Raw genomic sequence first — 20,946 nt, 5'->3', positions numbered from 1 at the left:
TCTTAAAGGACTGATTAGCAACTGAATCTTATGGCAATACTCTGGATGAAACTTTCCCATCCCTCTCGCCATGGGAATCGTAACGGGCGGGACAGTACCATGCAAAGGTCCATTGACCTATAATATGACTCTATTAAAAAGCATTTAGATAGTTACATGGGTACCATGGGTATAGAGGGATATGGGCCAAATGCGGGCAATTGGTATTAGCTTTGGGGTTTTTACAAAAAAAAGGCGGCATGGACAAGTTGGGCCGAAGGGCCTATTTCCATGCTGTAAACCTCTATGACTCTATGACTTCAGGAGGGATTTTACGGTCTTGGTGAGCGTGGCCAGAAAATCTTGCCCTCCGTGTCTGGAATTACTCGCAGGCACTATTTCTGTTAATCCATAACTGCTCTTTCTTTCATTCCCACTCTCAGGTTCTTAACTCTGCCTCAATGGGAGGGATTTTCTGGCCTCACTTGCCCCGAAACTGGAAAATCCCGCCTGAGGTCAACAGACTTTTCCATGGTCCGCGCCTTGCCCGCTCCGAATGCCCATGGCGGGCGGAACAGGAAATTATGCCCCAATGTCTCTGACAGAAGGTTGTCCACACTTGAGTGACTTCAGCATATAAACTAGGCTCATATTTCTCTAAAGTATGTGTGTTGGTGGCACCCAACTCGACCTCACCACCGCTTCTCTTGACTCTACAATGTTTCTAAATTGTTAGACTACTTGACCAACATACAGTGCTGGATGAGCAGAAACTTCCTCCAACTTGAAATTGGGAAGGATGAAGCCATTGACGTTGGTCTCTACCGCACACTCCATATCCTAATCACTGACTCCATCCCCCTTCTGGACAATTGCCTGAGGCTGAACCAGAATGTTTGGAACCTTGGTGTTGTAGTTGAATCCAAGTGAGCTTTTGATCCCATATTGCACCATCACTAAGAGTCAGTTACTGCCATTGTAACTTGCTCGACTCTGACCTGCCTCAGCTCACCTGCTGCTGAAACCCTTGTTCGTGCCTTTGTAACCTTGAGGTTTAACTATTCCAGCCTGCCCAATCTCCCATCTTCTATCATCCATGAATTTGAGGTTACTCAACGTTCTGCCATGTCCCAACTTGCCTCACATTCTGTTTACCCATCATCTCAGTGCTTGCTGACCTGCATAGGCTCCCATATAAACAATGCTCCAATGTTAAAATTCTCATCTTACTTGTGGCCTCACCCCTCACTATCTCTGTAATCTCCTCCAGTCATACAACCCTCTAAGATGGTCAACATTCTTCTAATTCTGGCCTACTGTTGAACAGTCACAATTTTAATCCCTCCAATATTGGCAATTGTGCCTTCAGCTGCTCAGGACATTCAGCTCTGGAATTCTCTTTCTAAATTTCTCTGCTTCTGTACCTCCCTTCCGTAAGTGTTCCTCAAAACTTACCTCTTTGACCAAACTTTTAGTCATCTGTCTCAATATCTCCTTGTAAGGGTCAGTATCAAATTCTGTTTGCTACTGCTTCCTGAGAAGCACCTTGCGATGTTTTACTATATTAAAGGCACTATATAAATACAAGTTGTGGACTGATACATTCTCAGCAGTGTCATCAATTGAATAAAGCATTAGATTGAGACCCCATCTACACTGTCAAATAGACATAAAGAATTCTTGTCACTATTTAAAGCAGAGCTCTGTAGTTCTCTTTCTGTCCTGGCCAACCTTTATCTATCAACCCACATCACAAAAGCAGATGATTTAGTCATTAATCTCATTGCAATTTGTGGGACCTTGTCCACCAATTGTCTGTTTCATTTCCCCACATTGCAAAAATGATCACATTTTCTAAGTGCTTTATTAGATGCGAGTTGCCTTGAGGCTTCCTAAGCCTATGGGAGATATATAAATGCAAGATCATTCTTTCTACGCCTAACATTACTGTACTTGGAGAAAGAGCTGTAATTCCTGAGTGTGAACCAGTGGTTAACCCAATTCCAAACGAAAGCTTGAATTATTGAGGTTGATTACAAGCCAGTGCAGCCTGAAGCGACAAGAAGATTTGTGGTCTTGAGACTGATTACATATCAATATGATTCGCATTTACAATAAGCTTTTGTCAGTTATTAACATCAGTTATACACCAATGCTACAATCCACAGAAAGCTTGTGACCTAAGCTGATTTCCTGAACTTCGGTTAAACTTTAGTTTATTGCACGCACTCTCTTGGTTTCTTCGGGCGGTAAGTGTGACCTGAACCTGACCCTTTACAAGCTCGCTGCTACAAGCTGGAACATAGTGAAGCTTAATGCTGCAAGTGCTTCGCATTTTAAATGTGTGTCAAGAATGGGAAGCCAGGTGGAAATGTTATGAATGATTCATGATCTGAGAGTGAGCATTTGGCTACGTTTGGATGATGATTTTGCTTTTTGAGGGTATGAAGTTATCTTTTTTAGATTCCCCCCCCCCCCCTTTTATCCAGATTTTCCCAGACCATTTCACGGCTTGCTTCAGGGTTTCTGTAAATACTCTTTAAGTTGCACCGTTTAGATGTTTGAGAGATGTCTTTTCCCACTGAACGGTGTGGATTAGTGTGTAACCTCCATGTGGGAATTCTAATGGCATCCTAGCAAGTTCTTATCATGCCCCACTATTTTAGCACCAATATAGAATTTGAAGGTGTGCCGATTATTAAGTGCAGGTGGAAAATTTCAGTTTTCTTTGCAGTAAAAGATGGAGGGAAGCGCGAGGAAAGAATTTGAAGACAGTTTAAAAAAGATGCAAGCAAGTGCAAATCTCAATGTTTCTTTATTGCGAGTGATTTTGAGAGTAAAATATTTCCTCGGGTAATTTCTTCTCCTCCTCCCTTCCCAGGAGGTTTACAAAGATACCAACACCCAGGTTCACACGCTGCGGAGAATGATCAAAGAGAAGGAGGAGACCATACAAAGACATAATCACCTAGAGAAAAAGATTCACGAATTAGAGAAGCAGGGGTCCATCAAAGTACAGAAAAAAGGAGACGGTGACATTGCCATTCTCCCAGTTTTGTCTTCCACGGCACTGTCTCCAGGTGCTGCAGAGCATGTATCCAGCATTTATACAGGACCACCGCTTGAAGCATCAGGCATGGCAATGCCACCCCTTCCTCCACCTCCTCCATGCCTGTCAGGTGCAGGTAAGGCATTATTGAGATTGTCTTGTAAATTATTTGTGGAACATGTCACTAGGGATTAGACATGTTACATTTTAGGAGAGGCGATGGCCTAGTGATATTATCGCTAAATTATTAATCCAGAAACTCAGCTAATGTCCTGGGGACCTGGGTTCAAATCCCGCCACAGCAGATGGTGGAATTTGAATCAATAAAAAAAAAATCTGGAATTAAGTATCTACTGATGACCATGAAACCATTGTCTATTGTCAGAAAAAAACAATCTGGTTCACTAATTAGGGAATCAAATCTGCTGACTTTATCTGGTCTGGCTTACATGTGACTTCAGAGCCACAGTGGTTGACTCTCAACTGCCCTCGGGCAACTAGGGATGGGCAATAAATGCTGGCCAGCCAGCGATACCCATGTCCTATGAATATTTTAAAAATCCATGGCCCTGGCTGGCATGGCAATAACCATGTTGCTATTTTAGTGGGAAAATATCATCTTGAATTGTAAAAGTTTAAATCTGAGTTTCTCTTGAATGGGAGTGACTTTGGAAAAGAATGTTAGTCGCAGTAAAAAATACCGTAAAGTCTGTACAAGAACAACAAAAAAAATAGTATTCTATCTAAACCTCATCTCACTCACTAGTAACATTAAGTTGAGGTTTCCTGCTGGAATTTGGGAGTTTTATAATAAGCACGTAGCAGTGTGTTTAATATTATTTTGTACTATTTAGGTAACTTTGTCTGAAATCCAGTCATCGTTTAACCTTCGTCCCGTGACAATAGAAAATGTCTGCAGGACTGACGCTCGCGTTTCTGCCTTGTCTGAAAGCCAAACGTAACTTTTGTTTTTGTAATTTTGGCAGTACCAAATGGGCCCGTGTCTGCCCAATCATCGTCGGCACTTCCCGCTCCTCCGCTGCCACCGCCACCGCCAACTTCGGAAGCTCCGCCTGCTCCTCCACCGCCGCCGCCGCCACCACCACCTCCACCCCCACCGGCAGCTCCCCCATTGCCTGGGACAGCCCCAACTCTCATTTTTAACCCTGGCTTAGCAGGTAACCTCATGGAAGCCAGTCACAAAGTGTTTCACGGATACCTAGTTTATGGGTGATGAGATACTAACTGTTATTTTATGAGTTCAGGTAATATGGCTAATATACGTTGGGTGGGGGAGAAAAAAGGACTGGTTTATTAGGAAATAATAAGGAATACTCAGCAACGTTGGAAATTTGACTCCTGGATCCAGACACACTGTGACAGTAAATTGTGGAAAGTTACATCCCCTCTATTCTAAACTGGGATGTTTGTCTCTGTGGTGTATATTATTTAATTTGTAACTTTCAGCTATAGAACCTGTGGCCCCCGGTAGTTATGGGAATGTGGGGAGGGAGTGGAGGCTTGTGACAGTTTGGGCTTGGCTTGGTGGTAGAGGTGGGGGAATGATCAGAGCCTGGCAACCAGGAGTGAGAGAAAGAAAAATAGTTGGGGGTCACTGGGGCAGGGATTATTCAATTGTGCGGCAGGTGGCTTGAGATTGAAATTTGGGGTGGGAGGGTGAGACCAATCTATTGCAGCAGTGAAGGGAGGCCAAAAGTTTGCTTGAGGGATTGGCGGAACACTTCTCTCGGTCCACAGGGAACACCCAGATAGCACAACCCTGCTGCAGTCTGCTGCTCCTGACTTCACTGAGCGATCTCCTGAGTCATGGGTTGGGGATGCATTCCTTGATTAATTTTTAGAATTTTCAACCTCCCCTTTCTCTCTGACCCATCGTGAGGGGTGAGTATAAATCCATATAAGTCAGCCAGATGAATAAGGTGATAATTTACAGAGAAGGGGAAGTTCCATGAAGGTATTTGGCCATTTCTATTTTGCATTCTCTCCATATCACAATCCTAATCTCGGGTTGCCTGTGCCAGCGGCTGAAGACTTGGTAGAAAACAGGGATGCTTCTCCGGGTGGGGAAAATGAAAGGAGAATGGAAAGCGGCTCATTCTAGAGGTCCCTTATCACCTGTTGGCAGGAGCTTAAAGAGAATTATATTCACTCCTCCTGAATCTGGAAATGATTGGTTTTCAGAAATGAATGTTTTTCAAAGATTCATTAGTGACGGGAAGAAGGAAGAATAATGGGACTGGGAAGTGGGGAGAGAGTGGCAAAGGGGGAAAGCTGCCAATGTAATCTCCTTTCACAAAGGTTCCAATGTTCTATGATTGAAGGAGAAAAGGAAATGGAGAAATGATGACAGAAATGTAGTGACCGTAACAAAGAACCATCAAGAATTAAAATAACATCCAACAATGTTTTTCGATTTAAAAAGATGAATCTCCTTTTACTCTGTTACTGGGTTGGAATTGCATAGCATGGTTGATTTGATTTGATTTATTATTGTCACATGTATTAGTCTACAGTGAGTAGTATTGTTTCTTGCGCACCATACAGACAATATGGTGCGCTATATGGTGGTCTCATTATGACTACGAGATGTAAAATCAATGGCAACTACAGTGGATCAGTGTGGTTGCATCAATCACATGACATAGCTCTCTATAGTAATTGTCTTATGGTAACATAATAACCTTCTTGTAAATTAAAAAAACGTTAGAAAAATAAAAGATCGGACAATAAATGTCATGACAAATCTATGGCATTTGTAAAAGTTGCAAAATGATTGCGGTCCATTTAGATACGAGTTCTATCTGTGGGAAAATGGTGCAATAAATTTTCTAAGGTGCTTTCTACAGTGAGAATGCCTGCCAATGATAAATGTTTTCTACTGTCTCTTGCACACTATTTAATGACTTCTCTTCTGCTAACTCGTCTTTCTTTATCTACCCTGTCTGCTTCCATACAAGAGGGACCAATCAAGCTGTTCTGTAGGTTTCTTTATGCTCTATTGCTGCATCACACTGTATCTGTCATTCAAGCAGTGATACGTAATGTTGACCATGGTCCTTTCAATGCATTTTATTAAACAAAAATAAAACACACCAGGCAGTTCATTTCAACATATTGGAACATTTGTTTTGTTTCCCAGTTACCTCGGTCTACTTGAAATAATATTTGTGATAAATTTTATAACTAACTTTTGTTTCGAGTCATTGAATCCCTGCAGTGCAGAAGGAGGCCATTCGGCCCATCGAGTCTGAACTGACAACAATTCCACCCAGGCCCTATCCCCGTAACCCCATGTAGTTACCCTGCTAATTTCCTTGACACTAAGAAGCAATTTAGCATGGCCATTCCACCTAACCTGCATATCTTTGGAGTCTGGGAGGAAACCCACGCAGACACAGGGAGAACGTACAAACTCCAAACAGACAGACACCCGAGGCCAGAATAGAACCCGGGTCCCTCTGTGAAGCAGCAGTGCTAACCACTGTGCCGCCCTGGATTTGATATTTTTATTAAAGATTCCAAGTGTTGGTCCAGTTGGATGCATCAGCCTGCGACACTGTTACACGCTAAAAAAAAAATCTCTGCTTTTCGCTATAATTAAGAGCTGAGGTGAATCAGTTCATGTGTGTGAGATAATGATCATGGTGGGTGGCTGTGACAATCATATTCTATATGGCGTTCTCATTCCCAGTCTCAACATAATTCAGGTGTTTTCTTTTTGTGTGGATTGAACCCTGAAAATTCTAAATTGCACTGAAAGAGACCATGTATAGTGTTTCTCTTGTTTGTCCTAGTTCATGCATGTTCCAAGTGTTTGATTGTGGTTCTTTAATACAGTTAGTATGTGTGTTCAACTTGAATGTGTCCACTCTTAATCATGGAGTTAGAATGACCTAAGTAGAGTCTAAGCACTTGTAGATCATCTTATTTAAACTTAAGTTGTGAACTCAAATGACCGGAAATGGCAGCTTACTCTTGCAATTGTAAGTCCATATTTTGAATAATAGTAATTTGGTCGTACAGAACTTGGTTAAAAAAAAAGAGACGTGACAAAGCTTTTCATCTTGCACTCATCAGGACCATTTCACAAGAATATCAATATAAAACAACAATTTATACTGTAAGAGAAGAGTGTTGATAGCTTGGCAACTGGACTCTGATAGATGGCAAATCCTCTACTAATGAGATGAATGCAAGATGAAACGCTTTGCCATGTTTCTTTTGTTGGCAGATTTGAATAATGTATTGAATAATTTGTTGATTTACAAATGGTTTTGACATTACACCTGAGTGGGCAATAATTCTGTGCACTTACCAAGGCAGCTTGTCAGGTCTGCGTAGTTCAGAGAAGTTAAACATTTGGGTAAAACATTTGGGTGAAACTGGCCATGAAAATACTTGAAGTAATTTAGTTTGCTCTTCGAACTCTAAATCCAACTGAAATGAATGAATATTTAACCTGATTTGCCCTGCTACCTACTAATACCCAGGTGGGTTTCATTCAGTGGCAGCGAAGAAAACTATAAAGACAAATTTGCCATTTGACTGTACAACCGACTTGTGTCTCACTAGTGGGGCCTCAAAAATCCTATCATGTGCAATTTTTCTAAAGTATAGTAAAAATATTAAGACAACTTTTCCTGCTGTCATTTGGGTCACAGACTGTTGATGTTGTAATTGCATGAGAATTGGCTTGCCATTACTGCTCACAGATGCGATGAAAATTTGGACAAAATTGGATTTGATGTTATGGGTGGCTTGAGGGACAATCTCTAAACCATTTTTTTTGTGCAGCTGTGAAGATCAAGAAACCTATCAAGACCAAATTCCGTATGCCAGTCTTTAACTGGGTGGCATTGAAGCCTAATCAGATCAATGGCACAGTCTTCAATGACATCGATGATGAGAGAATTCTAGAGGTGCGTCTTTAGCTTAATATTATTATGTGAGGACAAATATTAAATAGAAACTTATTAGATACTTAAAATAATTCCTGCTTATATTGTTTTGAGTATTTCAGCACTACACCAGGCTGTATGTACAAATTCTAATTTGCAGGAACTGAACGTGGATGAGTTTGAAGAAATATTTAAAACAAAAGCCCAAGGGCCAGCCATGGATATTGTTTCGAGTAGACAAAAGGTGATCCAAAAGGGATCCAACAAAGTGACGTTACTGGATTCCAATCGAGCCAAGAATCTTGCCATTACATTGCGAAAGGCAGGAAAAACCACCGATGAAATATGCAGGGCGATCCAGATGTGAGTAATTGAAGTCTCTTCAGCAAACACAATCTCGTTCAGTGAGCATTTTTCGGTCTTTGTTCTGAGAGGAGAGAAGTGGTTATCCTGTTTTGCTCCATTTTCATTTGTCTGTTATGTTTCCAATGTGCGTACAAAACTAACTAGTAACTGTACAATTTAGCCAACAACCCTAAAGTCAGAATTTTACGGTTCTCTGCTGGCAGAGAGCCTGTAAAATTCCTGAGGTGACCTTCCTTCCGTCCTCACCCCTGCCTCCAACTCTCTGCACTGTTACATGGAGTGGGCGGGCCTCAGCTGCCCATTGGCTTTCACCGCAGTTAAGGTTATTAAGTGGTCGCTTCCTGCTGGCCTCAATTTTGAAGCTGGTGGGGGGAGTTCAAGGATAGGAGGCAAGTCTAACAGGTGACCCTGTATGGACTTCAGCTGAGAGGTGCCACTCTCGTGGATCCCTTTCCACATTGGGTGTACACCCTCAGCAGTCCGACCAAGGTTAACAACGCTCCCCCACCCCCCCATTCCCCTCAGTCCGGTCACTCCATCAATACCCACCTCTCCCTACCCCTTCTCCACCCCCAGGCTTTACTTACTCTCCCTGTTGTGAGACTTCTCGCACTCACCTGTTGCTACATTCTAGGATTTATAATCTGGGACAGCTTGTCACTGCTGGGGCTACAGAGTTACTGGCCAATCTGATTGGCAAGATTTCAGCCAGAATGAGGGGTGGAAGTCCCATCTTCAGCTAGTTAATGTTGCCCAGATGGTTGAATGGCTGAGGGTCAGTGGAAATGTGTTCCCTGCCAACTCTTTGGGTGGCATTGAAAAATCCTGCCTTATAAATCGGCTCTTTCAGTGGCCCAACAGGTTAATGTTGTGAGTAGCTGCGAGAAAACATCCCAGCGAGGAATCAATGTCCTTAGGAGAGGCCTAGCAAGAGGAGAATTGGGAAATGGATAAGTCAGATGATAGAATCTGTCTATTGCACATTCAGACTTACGACCTCACTCATCCCGAAACCGTAAAATCCCACCCAAGGTCAATGGACCTTTCCATGGTCCGCCCCTCACCCGCTCCGATTCCCGTGGTGGGCGGCACGGTAAAATTCCGGACAATGTCTGAAAAACAGAAGTGGCTTTTTAATGATCACGGCATTGTAAATTGTGTAGTGTAACCATTGGTAGTGTACCTCTACCGAAATGAAGCATGTATTAGTCGTAATTTATGTTAGAGCTAATTTCTTTTGGTTTATATTAGGTTTGACCTAAAAACATTACCCGTGGACTTTGTTGAGTGCCTGATGAGGTTTTTGCCAACGGAAAATGAAGTTAAGGTTCTGAGACAGTATGAAAGAGAGAGGAAGCCGCTGGAGAATCTAACGGATGAAGATCGATTCATGGTGCAGTTCAGTAAGGTTGAAAGACTGATGCAGAGAATGACCATTATGGCATTCATCGGAAACTTTACAGAGAGTGTTCAGATGTTGACACCAGTAAGTAGCTGTCATCATTACAATCCAAATTTGAATTGGTTCAATGATTTATCTTTGCTCCATTAAGCACGAGGGGTGCAGACTTAAATGTATATGGTGCATAACTCAGTCAACGGCAGGTTCGTCTGGACCACGTTAACCACTGCTCGCCTCTATACTCTGAAATATAAAGATAACAAATGGCTTCTTTCCTCCAATTCCAGTCCTCCTTATACCCTTGTCCTCAGCCCACTCCATCTTCCACTCCACCAACAAATGCAAGCAACTTATTGATGATTTTGTCACTCGTATTCTGCCCATCTGCTCAGTTGCCTCTTCTACACCCCTTTCTATTGACGATCAAGTCATGTTTCCTTCAATGTTCTGCCTAGCTTCTCTAACACCGTACCCACGTTTCTCTCCAGTTTCTCCTCATGTCCTTTCTCAGCTCATCCTGTCCATGGGACCACCTCCTATTGTCTCAACACTATTACAACTACATTGCTCCCTCCCTAACAGCACTGTGAGTGTTCCTACAACACATGGGGTGGGATTTTGCGGCCCCACTCGCCCCGAAACCGGAAAAAAGGCAATGGACCTTTCCATGGTCTGCCCCTCGCCTGTTCAGACTCCCGTGGCGGGCAGGGCAGTAAAATTCGTCCCAGGGACTGCAGTGGTTCAAGAAAGCAGCTCATCACCACCCTCTTGGGCAATTAGGGATGGGCAATAAATGCTGGCCTGGCCAGTGAGTCCCACCTCCCATGAATGGATAAATATAAAATAAATTTCTGATCATGCATTTCTCTATCCTGACACTCAACAAACATTTCAATTCTGTGTAACTTAGCCTTTCTGCCTCAAACAGCTATGAAGTTGAAGTGAACTTTTCAAATTAAAGCTTGCTAGAGATGTATGCAAAATATATGTATATGTTATATATAGGATTTTTAATTCGTGGAAATTGTATAGATAAATATTCTCATGGTTTGTACAAAGAACTGCAGTTCAAAATAAGGTATCCACAAGATCTCTCGGATATTCACATGCTAATCTAAAAAAAAGCTTTGTTCAGAGAATTAATAAGATTGCAGTGGATTTTCTAACCCTGGCCAATCATTAACATTCGCTGTTTTTGATTTAGCAACTCCATGCTATAATAGCAGCATCCGTATCAATAAAATCATCTCAAAAATTGAAGAAAATACTGGAGGTAAGTAGCAATTATCTTGATGTCTGACTATAAATACACCTTGAATATAAATAGAGCAATAGTATTGCTGCAAATGGGGTTTGTTTTTAACCGTTCTTAAAAAATATATGTATTCCTATATAATAAAGTATATATTTCCATTAACAGATTTGTCATAGTGTTGCTAATGGTGAGTTGGAAGTTGTGCTGATTTATAACAATTAAGATGTCACTGTGAAAGAGTGATGGGGAAATGTTGTAGGAAACAAGTGTGATACTCGAGAAAAGGCATGTCATATGCAAGACTTTTAATACATAGAATTCGACATTTAGTGTGCTTTCATCATACTCCACACATCATGCTTCAGAATGTCAAAAAGACAGTCATTGCCAGTTATTTGTTTTCTGGTCATGATAGCCTGCCTTCTCCCACTTCACCCGCCCCTTTCACAAGATAGAATTTGCAAGTAGTTGCCAAACATTTGTCACAACATTAAAACTGCATTTTATTACTTTTCCACAAGGAGTCTCTAAGCAGTGGCTTTAAAGAGAGAGACCGGTCAATTTTAATGTTGCTCTATCTTTGCAGCTAAACATGAGTGCCCTTCAAACCCAAACTGCTCATGAAAGACATGGGAGGTTGTTTAATAACATATTAATGGGGTGGCACAGTGGTTAGCCCTGCTGCTTCACAGCGCCACGGACCCGGGTTTGATTCCCAGCTTGGGTCACTATCTGTGTGGAGTTTGCATGTTCTCCCCATGTCTGCGTGGGTTTCCTCCAGGTGCTCCGGTTTCTTCCCAGAGTCTAAAGATGTGTGGGTTATGTGGATTGGCCATGCTAAATTGCCCCTTAGTGTCAGGGGGACGAGGTGGGGTAAATTCATGGGGTCATGGGGGTCGGACCTGGGTGGGATTGTGGTCGGTGCAGACTCAATGGGTCGAATGGCCTCCTTCTGCACTGTACGATTCCATGGTAACTTGCCTAGCAGTACATTTTAAATGTAGTCAATAATCTGTCACAGTTTTTGATTGGCTCAGATTTCCGCAGTTAATCTGAAGATCTGGCTCCAGCCATTCTCTACTTATTTCACTGTTTCTCACTACAACCCTCTCAAACCTCGAATACATCTGCTGACTCACCATGAACAATGTCAAGGGAAATCTATTAGTGATTGTTCAAGAATGTCGGACTTCACTGAGTGAGAGATATATTGATTTGGGTTCATTTAGAAGTGAATTTTTAAGGCTAGGTTGATGCAGCTCTCAAAACCTTGTTTATATGTTTCATAAATAAGAACGTTCCAGCAGCTGAAGAGTTCTGCGGTGTTAAAAGATTATGTCAATTTGAACAGTTAAGATCAATAAAAATTGAGTAGCAGCTGTAAATTTTGTGTTAAAATGACAGAACATTCAAGAAAAACCCTTTGTCACGAACTGAATTGAGAATGGATTAAATGGTACCTGTCCCCAGATGTACTGCAAAAGTGTTAATTATTCACAATAAAATATCACCAGCGAGTCGTTGCGATGTATCGCAAGTTTCCAGTTTATCCAAGATTGTCAGTAGTTAGTAGCTTAAATTCTCTGTCCTTCTGCAGATAATTTTGGCACTTGGCAACTACATGAATAGCAGCAAGAGGGGAGCAGTGTATGGATTTAAACTGCAGAGTTTAGACCTGGTAAGAGATCCACTTCATAAACTAGTAAATATACAGCTTTATAAATGAAAACGCATTGAAACTTTAATTTTATGTAAGATCAATCAATATATTAACTTACTTAAGACTGGTCATTTTCGTTCTTTCCTTTGATAGCTTTTAGATACAAAGTCAACAGATCGCAAACAGACCTTATTACATTACATAGCAAATGTCATTAAAGAGAAGTATCCTGATGTATCCCTCTTCTACAATGAAATCCACTATGTGGAGAAGGCAGCTGCAGGTAACTATGGACATTTCTCTTAAAGAAAATGTTGCTACGCCCGGAGAAGGGTTTTATTTGTTCTGTTGGTATCTGTAGCTGAGTAGGTGGAAAAGTGATCTGTTCCCAGATCTTCACCAATGCTGGTGTTGAAGTAGCCATTGGACTGTGCACCAGAACCAGCAGAGCTAACTGTATCTTGGCATTTGGCAATGTACCTTTTATCTCCTTCCCTTCCACTGGAGGAAGTCTAGTGCTTGGTTGTCGCTTCATTTTGATCACAGGACCAAGGCAGAAATTTGCTGTTTGGAGAGTCATGTGGAAACTTGCATTCTATGGGTGGGATTTTACAGCCTTGTCGCAGTGGGGGTGTACCATAAGATACAGTGAGCTGCTCAAAGGTCCATTGACTTCATAGGACCACAAGACATAGGAACAGAATTAGGCCACTCGGCCCATCGAGTCTGCTCCGCCATTCAATCATGACTGATATTTTTCTCATCCCCATTCTCCTGTCTTTTCCGCATAACCCCAAATACCCTAATTAATCAAGAACCTATCTATCTCTGTCTTAAAGACACTCAATGACCTGGCCTCCACAGCCTTCTGCGGCAAAGAGTTCCACAGATTCACCATTCTCTGGCTGAAGAAATTCCTCCACATCTCTGTTTTAAAGGATCGTCCCAATAGTCTGAGGTTGTGCCCTCTGGTTCTAGTTTTTCCTATTAGTGGAAACATCCTCTCCACGTCCATTCTATCCAGGCCTCACAGTATCCTGTAAGTTTCAATAAGATCCCCCTCATCCTTCTAAACTCCAATGAGTACAGACCTAAAGTCCTCAACCGTTCCTCATACGACAAGCTCTTCATTCCAGGGATTATTTTTTTGAACCTCCTCTGGACCCTTTCCAAGGCCAGCACATCCTTCCTTAGATACGGGGCCCAAAACTGCTCACAATACTCCAAATGGGGTCTGACCAGAACCTTATACAGCCTCAGAAGTACATCCCTGCTTTTGTACTGGTTCTCCTTTATCTAACTTTGTTGTTAACTCCTCAAAGAACTCTAACAGATTTGTCAGACATGACCTCCCCTTGATGAAGCCGTGCTGACTCAATCCTATTTTTTCATGCACCCCATGATCTCATCGTTAATAATGGACTCTAAAATCTTGCCAATGACCGAAGTCAGGCTAACCGGCCTATAATTTCGTGTCTGTTACCTCTCTCCCTTCTTAAACCGCGGGTGTAGTCCATCCGGTCCAGGTGATTTATCCACTTTCAGACTTTCCAGTTTCCCCAGAACCTTCTCCTTCGGCGAGTTGTAAGATCCCACCGGCATACAATTCTGCCTAATCTCTCTGCTCTACAACACAATGAAGAACCCAAAATTAGATGACATTGTAAATGTCATTTCTGTCATTAAATGTATTAAACTACCAAAGAAAGCTGAAGATCCATTATATTGTATGATGCAGAGAAGGCATACTTATTGCATGCTTATCGCTGCCAGAGAGGAAATTATGCATCAGCAAAGATTCTTAAAGTCATTTCTTTTGTCAATTAGAAAAAAACAGATTTTTCTTTAGATGCACTTTGGATTTTTTAAAATATGAACAAACTAATGTGAATTGGACCCAAAAAAGACCAAGTTAAATTTGGAGAAAATTCAACATTTTTTATTTGGAATTTTGCCAAGAAAAGCTCTTCTTTTGTTTTTAAAAAGCTAATTGTTTAGTTGATGGATTGGGCGGATATCTGAGTTGTGCAACAAGTTTTAAGAATTGTCTATTTTAATCTGTAATATTGTGTGATTTTGATCCAAGCATCATAATTTGTAGCAAACATATGTTTAACAACATTTGATTGCATGCATAACATGTGAGACATTGTTGACTCAGTCTGCTTTTGATGTTTTAACTAGTGTCCCTAGAGAATGTCTTACTGGATGTGAAAGAGCTACAAAGAGGCATGGACCTTACAAAGAGGGAATACACCATGCATGAGCACAATGTTGTGCTAAAAGACTTTCTTAGTGCCAATGAAGGAAAACTGAAGAAACTGCAGGATGATGCAAAAATATCACAGGCAAGAATCCTTTTCACTGAGCAAACCTGGTTCAGAAAGCTAGAGTTTTAGCCAAGAAGAATTACAGTAAAATAGAATTTTCCATATAGCCAACTGTTTACTAATTTCGATATTTAAACTGCATACATGCCAGCCATTAATATTTCTGCTTGATGCCAGTTGACAGAACCAACTGAGGGATTTAAACTTCCCGTGCTATCCTGAGGACCCATTTAAGCTGAAACTTATTTTTACAATTCTTGTCCAATTTGAATCAAAACCTTGATTCATTTCTCTTTAAATTCACCGAGTGCAGCTCATGCACTGATTCTCTGTGCTTGTGATTCCTGTACTCCTGAGCATTGGTGTGCAACGGACACTGTTATCTCTTAACTTTGAGATAAGAGTTGTAGCTCTAGAGTACCCCCAGTTTAATATCTGCTGAATAGCCGACATGTTGCTAATGGTTTGTTCCGTTGCCAATCTCCAGACTTTACTGTTTATTGAAGCACCCATTGCAGGGAGAGACAGGAGAATTTCTAATGGAACAAAAACAATGGCAGAGATGCTAAAGAATTGCCTTCTGCCTGTCTTCACAGAGGGATTTAGATTGCTTTCTAAAAAGCAATAATGTGTAGGATTAGAGGAAGAAGGTAGAAGAAAGACACAAAAAGAATTGCTCATTCAGAGAGCCAGTGCAGACATGCTGGGCCGAATGGCCTGCTTCTACGCTCTGCTCCTCAGTGGGGAAATCAGCTTATACAATGTCCAGGAATGTATGGGCTCTGAGCACCCGATTCATCATCTGTCAATTTAATTGGATAGAAGATCGAGAGCTCTCTTTTTATTTACAGCCTCTGCTATCTGAGGGGTTACATTTGGGAAATCAGCCCAAATGTATCCTTTGAAGGATTTAATCGTCGAGCAACAACATTCTATATATATATATATATAATAGTGAGATCATAGATTATGACATTAAACTGTGTTTCACATATTGTAACAAGGTCAGGGTGGAAACTTTTACCCTTTAAATTAAAGCAACCCTGGCACTGTTGGAAAAGCGTACTGTTGCTGGCAAATATAATTGACTGCTGGCTGTTGTCACCACCAAGGGCAGACTGAGATTTCAGCTTTTTGTACCCAGGCCAGCCGGTGATTTTTTGTTTTACTGCCCATGCTAACCTTCTCTTGACATTGGAATGGCAGTTAATACGGCAGCCATTTAATTGGCAAAATACAACTGTGGGTGCCCCCCCTCTCCAAAGTGGGATCAGCCCCCTACCCCCTCCCACGCCAGGTCCTCTGCCACCTAGAACAAAGAAAATTACAGCACAGGAACAGGCCCTTCGGCCCTCCAAGCCTGCACCGACCATGCTGCTTGACTGAACTAAAACCCCCTACCCTTTCAGGGACCATACCCCTCTATTCTCATTCTATTCATGTATTGTCAAGATGCCCCTTAAAGTCACTATTGTATCTGCTTCCACTACCTCCTCCGGCAGCGAGTTCCAGGCATCCACTGCCCTCTCTCTGCAAAATTCGTGCTGCTCTAGCTCACCACTCAACTGTACACTCAACCCGTGAATGGGATTCAGTCCCCACTCCCCCTACAGCCCTGCATTAAAAATTGTCAATACTTTCTGTAAAAGAAAAATACACAATAATGGAAAGATATCTTAATAATCGTCAGCAACTGTCCTGGAGCCATGGAAATTATTTAGAGCTAACACATGACCATTTTAGATCAAACATGCCCTTGAAATTGTAACCCTCTTTACAAACACCAGATGGCTCTGTGCATCAAAATATGTGCTTAGCTGAGGTTTCATTTCAGTCAATTGGAAATATCAAACAAGCCACTTTTTTCCATTCATTTGATGTGGACATTGTTGGCTGGGCTAGCATTTATTGCCCATCCATAATTGTCTGTGAATTGAGTGGGAATTTCACCGGGCATTTTAGAGTCAGCCATTTGCTGTGAGTCTGGAGTCACATGTAGGCCAGACCAGGTAAGGAATGAGGATTTTCCTTCTCTAAAGGACATTAATGAGCCAGATGGGTTTTTAGGACAGTGGATAATGGTTTCATGGTCTCATCATTAGACTTTTAATTCCAGATTTTTATTAAACCCAAATTTCACTATTTGCCGTGGTGGGTTTCGAACCCAGGTCTCCAGAGCCAAGTCCTGGGTCTCTGGATTACTAGTCCAGTGACAATGCCACTCCACCAGCGCCTTGTCTATATATTCAACTGCAGCAGAGATGGGTCTCTGTTATAAATTTGTCTTTTGCAGTGTATAGTTACTATAAGGGTGGCACAGTGGTTAGAACTGTTACCTCACAGTGCCGGGTACCCGGGTTCAATTCCGGCCTCGGGTCACTGTTTGTGTGGAGTTTGCATATTTTCCTCATGTCTGCATGGATTTCCTCCAGGTGCTCTGGTTTCCTCCCACAGTCCAAAGAAGTGCAGGTTAGGTTGATTGACCATGCTAAGTTAACCCTAGTGTCAGGGGAATTAGCAGGGTGAATATGAGGGATTGCAGGAATGGGGCCTGGGTGGGATTGTGGTCAGTGCAGACTCGATGGGCCTCTTTCTGCACTGTAGGGATTCTATGATTCTAGGTGTCCGTAAGATGAATTGACTTCTGCCATAAGTTTACATGGTGGAGTTAAGTGATCCATATTAATGTTCCATCAGTAGGGATTGTTCAAACAGCACTGATTTTTCCTCACACCTGCCTGTAAACAGGTGTTTTCAGTTGTTTTTTTTTAATAAGCGTATTTCCCAACCCCTCAGTTTTAGTGTGATCTGATTTCTAATATTAACCCCACAGCTAATTCGAGGTAGGATTGACTTGGAGGGTCAGTTTATTGCACACATTCAAATATCGCAAAAAGCAGGGTCCACAACTTCCCTCTCTGCATTCGTACAGTGAAGGGAGGGATAGAGAAAATATAGTTTTACAGTACAGAGACTGCAGGGAAAATAAATATTGGTTCACCTGAGCTCCAGAATCAAAGTCCAACAAAGAACTTTTTCATGGAGGTCCGCAGGCTGAAAACCAGTGTGCTAAAACCCGCTTTTCCGGTAGTGTTGAATTCACAAGATGAAGTAGAGATGCAGAGATGTATCAGTTTTGTAGGTGACGATGCAACATTTCCAGCAGAGTCAGGTTAGATGGAGTGACCAGTTAGAATCATAGAATATCTACAGTGCACAGAGAGGCCATTTGGCCCATCGAGCCCGCACCAACAACAATCCCACCCAGGCCCTAACCCCGTAACCTCAGTATTTACCATGCTAATCCCTCTGACACTAAGGTGCAATTTAGCATGGCCAATCCACCGAACCTGTAAATCTTTGGAGTGTTGGAGGAAACCGGAGCACCCGGAGCAAACCCACACAGACACAGGGAGAACATGCAGACTCCGCACAGACAGTGACCGAGGCCGGAATTGAACCCGGATCCCTGGTGCTGTGAGGCAGCAGTGCTAATCACTGTGCCACCATGCTCCCTGGTCATCCCACCTGGTCAAGGCTTGCTTCAGTGTGGCCTCCCAGTCTGATGTTAAACAGCAGATTGGAACTTGCAGCTCAGGAAGGCAATTTTAACCTGCTCAGCTAACCAGAGTCTTAGGTCATGTGACCTTACCTTTCCATTATCTCTTCAACAAAGGATATGTATCCAGTGTCTGCAAATTAACATAGTGTTCCAGGCTGATAATGTCACATCCATAATGGGTTGAGAGAGGTTCTATTTGCTGAGGGTCTGGTGTTTGAGAAGGCATCGTCCCTGTAGACTCTCGAGCTCCTTAGCAAGCATAGTTTGACAAATGCAAATGGCCTTCCAGATTTCCCTTTGAAGTTGGCCTGTGCAGTTCCTCGGGTGGTATGGTCGTAGCACGTCAGACATAACACAATGTGACAATCCCGAAACTGAGAAATGAGTTCTTCTGTTCTGGAGACTTTCAGATGATAACACACAGACAGACAGAGGGTCAGCCATCTCAAAGGCCTTTGTTCAGCCGAACAGTCCAGTTTAAAAATAAGAAATAGCAATAAGGATACATTTTTATACAAACATACAGGAGCATCAGTCAGAACAATGGCCACTGGCACTTGTATTTTGCAGTGGCAATTAATTCAGAATTCAGTGATTGAGGGAAGTGTGGGCAGTGACAGAGGTCATTGCCACTTGTAGGCAAATGGGGTTCACGTATATCTCATTGGTTGTTAAAAAAATAATTGGGAACTGGGAAATACATTCAAACAAAACAATATAAAAGTGCCCTCGACTGTACTTGATCTGCATACAGATAATGAACAAATTTGCATTTATATCGTACATTTCATCCTTGGGTGCATTTTTCAGCCAAGTGAAAGACTTGCAGCATAGTTGGTGTTCAGAGGAAGACGTAATCAGCAACCAATTTATGTATATCAATGCCCTATAGATAGAAATTGGACAAGTTACTGAATAATCTGTCGGAGCTGTGTTTGAGGGATAGTGCCACAGGATCTATAAGATCCACCCAAGAGGACAGATGGGGCCTTAGTTTAACATCTCACCTGAAAGCTGGCACCTTTGACAATGTAGAAGTTCCACAGGAATTCTGAATCTCTGATCCTCTGACTCCGAGACAAGCACTGAGCCAAGGCTGAGATTTTAAATGGAGAAATGCATAAAAATAAACAATTTATAATATTCCTAATTTATGTCGCGTGAAAAAAATAAAGATGACGGCTGGGATTCTCCCCCCAAAAATTCAAAGTCCCCAATGCGCATGAAAACAGGAGTAACTCCCACTGGTTTTTTTAAAGCAGGGTTTTCAGAATGGATCTCCCCACACTCTGAGCACTGCAGAGTGCCTTAGCAGAATTCCCTCTGAAAATCGGGGGAGGGGCCTATTCCTGCTGGAAAGGCCGGCAGCATAGCGCTGAGTGGGCCACTGCGCATGCGCCGATCTGTCAGAGCGCTGAGCGGTGCATGCTCAGTGGCCCCACATTGCTGGCCTCCCGATCGCTGGCCAGCCCCGTGACCCCCCCGCTCCCACAATCGCTGGCCTCCCGGATCTCTCCGGGAAACCCCGATGTCCTGGCCAGCCTCGATCTTCCCGCACACCATTCCCCCCCCCCCCCCCCCCAACCCCCCCATCTCCAGACCAGCCCCGATCACTGTCCTCTCTCCCTCCGCATGCGATCCTCTGGCAGAGTGGCAGTGAGCCACCCCCACTCCCACCGATTGCCCCCCAATACACCCCGCCCCCTCTGGCCCTGTCCTGTTGGCACTGCCTGGTGCCCGGTGGAAGTTCCAAGGTGCCCTTGGGCATTGCCACTTTGCCCCTTGGACAGTGCCAGGGGGCCAGGTTGACAACCCCCCTTACCCCCCTCAACCTCCTGCGGGGGGGCCTCCATGGCCTCTGTTCCCTACAGCGGAGTCGGGCCGCCTGTTCCCTATTAAGACCATAAGACCATAAGACATAGGAGCGGAAGTAAGGCCATTCGGCCCATCGAGTCCACTCCACCATTCAATCATGGTTGATTTCAACTCCATTTACCCGCTCTCTCCCCATAGCCCTTAATTCCTCGAGAAATCAAGAATTTATCAATTTCTGTCTTGAAGACGCTCAACGTCTCGGCCTCCACAGCCCTCTGTGGCAATGAATTCCACAGACCCACCACTCTCTGGCTGAAGAAATTTCTCCTCATCTCTGTTCTAAAGTGACTCCCTTTTATTCTAAGGCTGTGCCCCCGCGTCCTAGTCTCCCCTGTTAATGGAAACAACTTCCCTACGTCCATCCTATCTAAGCCGTTCATTATCTTGTAAGTTTCTATCAGATCTCCCCTCAACCTCCTAAACTCCAATGAATATAATCCCACGATCCTCAGACGTTCATCGTATGTCAGGCCTACCATTCCTGGGATCATCCGTGTGAATCTCCGCTGGACCCGCTCCAGTGCCAGTATGTCCTTCCTGAGGTGTGGG

At 42.9% G+C, this 20,946-nt stretch overlaps 1 protein-coding gene across 6 annotated transcripts in view; it reads left to right on the top strand.

Annotated features, from left to right (window-relative positions):
- The window catches only part of LOC144503656 (formin-like protein 2), a 237,328-nt gene that overhangs the window by 203,074 nt on the left and 13,308 nt on the right, over positions 1 to 20,946 (top strand). For all 6 annotated transcript variants that reach the window (XR_013499536.1, XR_013499535.1, XM_078228346.1 and 3 more), the window contains exons 14-22: positions 2,861 to 3,164; positions 4,015 to 4,206; positions 7,844 to 7,968; positions 8,108 to 8,310; positions 9,565 to 9,799; positions 10,920 to 10,988; positions 12,568 to 12,648; positions 12,784 to 12,913; positions 14,815 to 14,978. Coding sequence is in view for 4 of the 6 variants with exons in the window: in XM_078228346.1 (XP_078084472.1) it covers positions 2,861 to 3,164; positions 4,015 to 4,206; positions 7,844 to 7,968; positions 8,108 to 8,310; positions 9,565 to 9,799; positions 10,920 to 10,988; positions 12,568 to 12,648; positions 12,784 to 12,913; positions 14,815 to 14,978 (1,503 nt within the window). In the remaining 2 variants the exon portion in view is untranslated. The remainder of the gene's footprint in view (positions 1 to 2,860; positions 3,165 to 4,014; positions 4,207 to 7,843; positions 7,969 to 8,107; positions 8,311 to 9,564; positions 9,800 to 10,919; positions 10,989 to 12,567; positions 12,649 to 12,783; positions 12,914 to 14,814; positions 14,979 to 20,946) is intronic.

The sequence above is a fragment of the Mustelus asterias genome, chromosome 14 (assembly GCF_964213995.1).
Source record: "Mustelus asterias chromosome 14, sMusAst1.hap1.1, whole genome shotgun sequence".
NCBI classification, from domain to species: Eukaryota; Metazoa; Chordata; class Chondrichthyes; order Carcharhiniformes; family Triakidae; genus Mustelus; species Mustelus asterias.
This window is presented reverse-complemented; position numbering and strand designations above follow the sequence as displayed.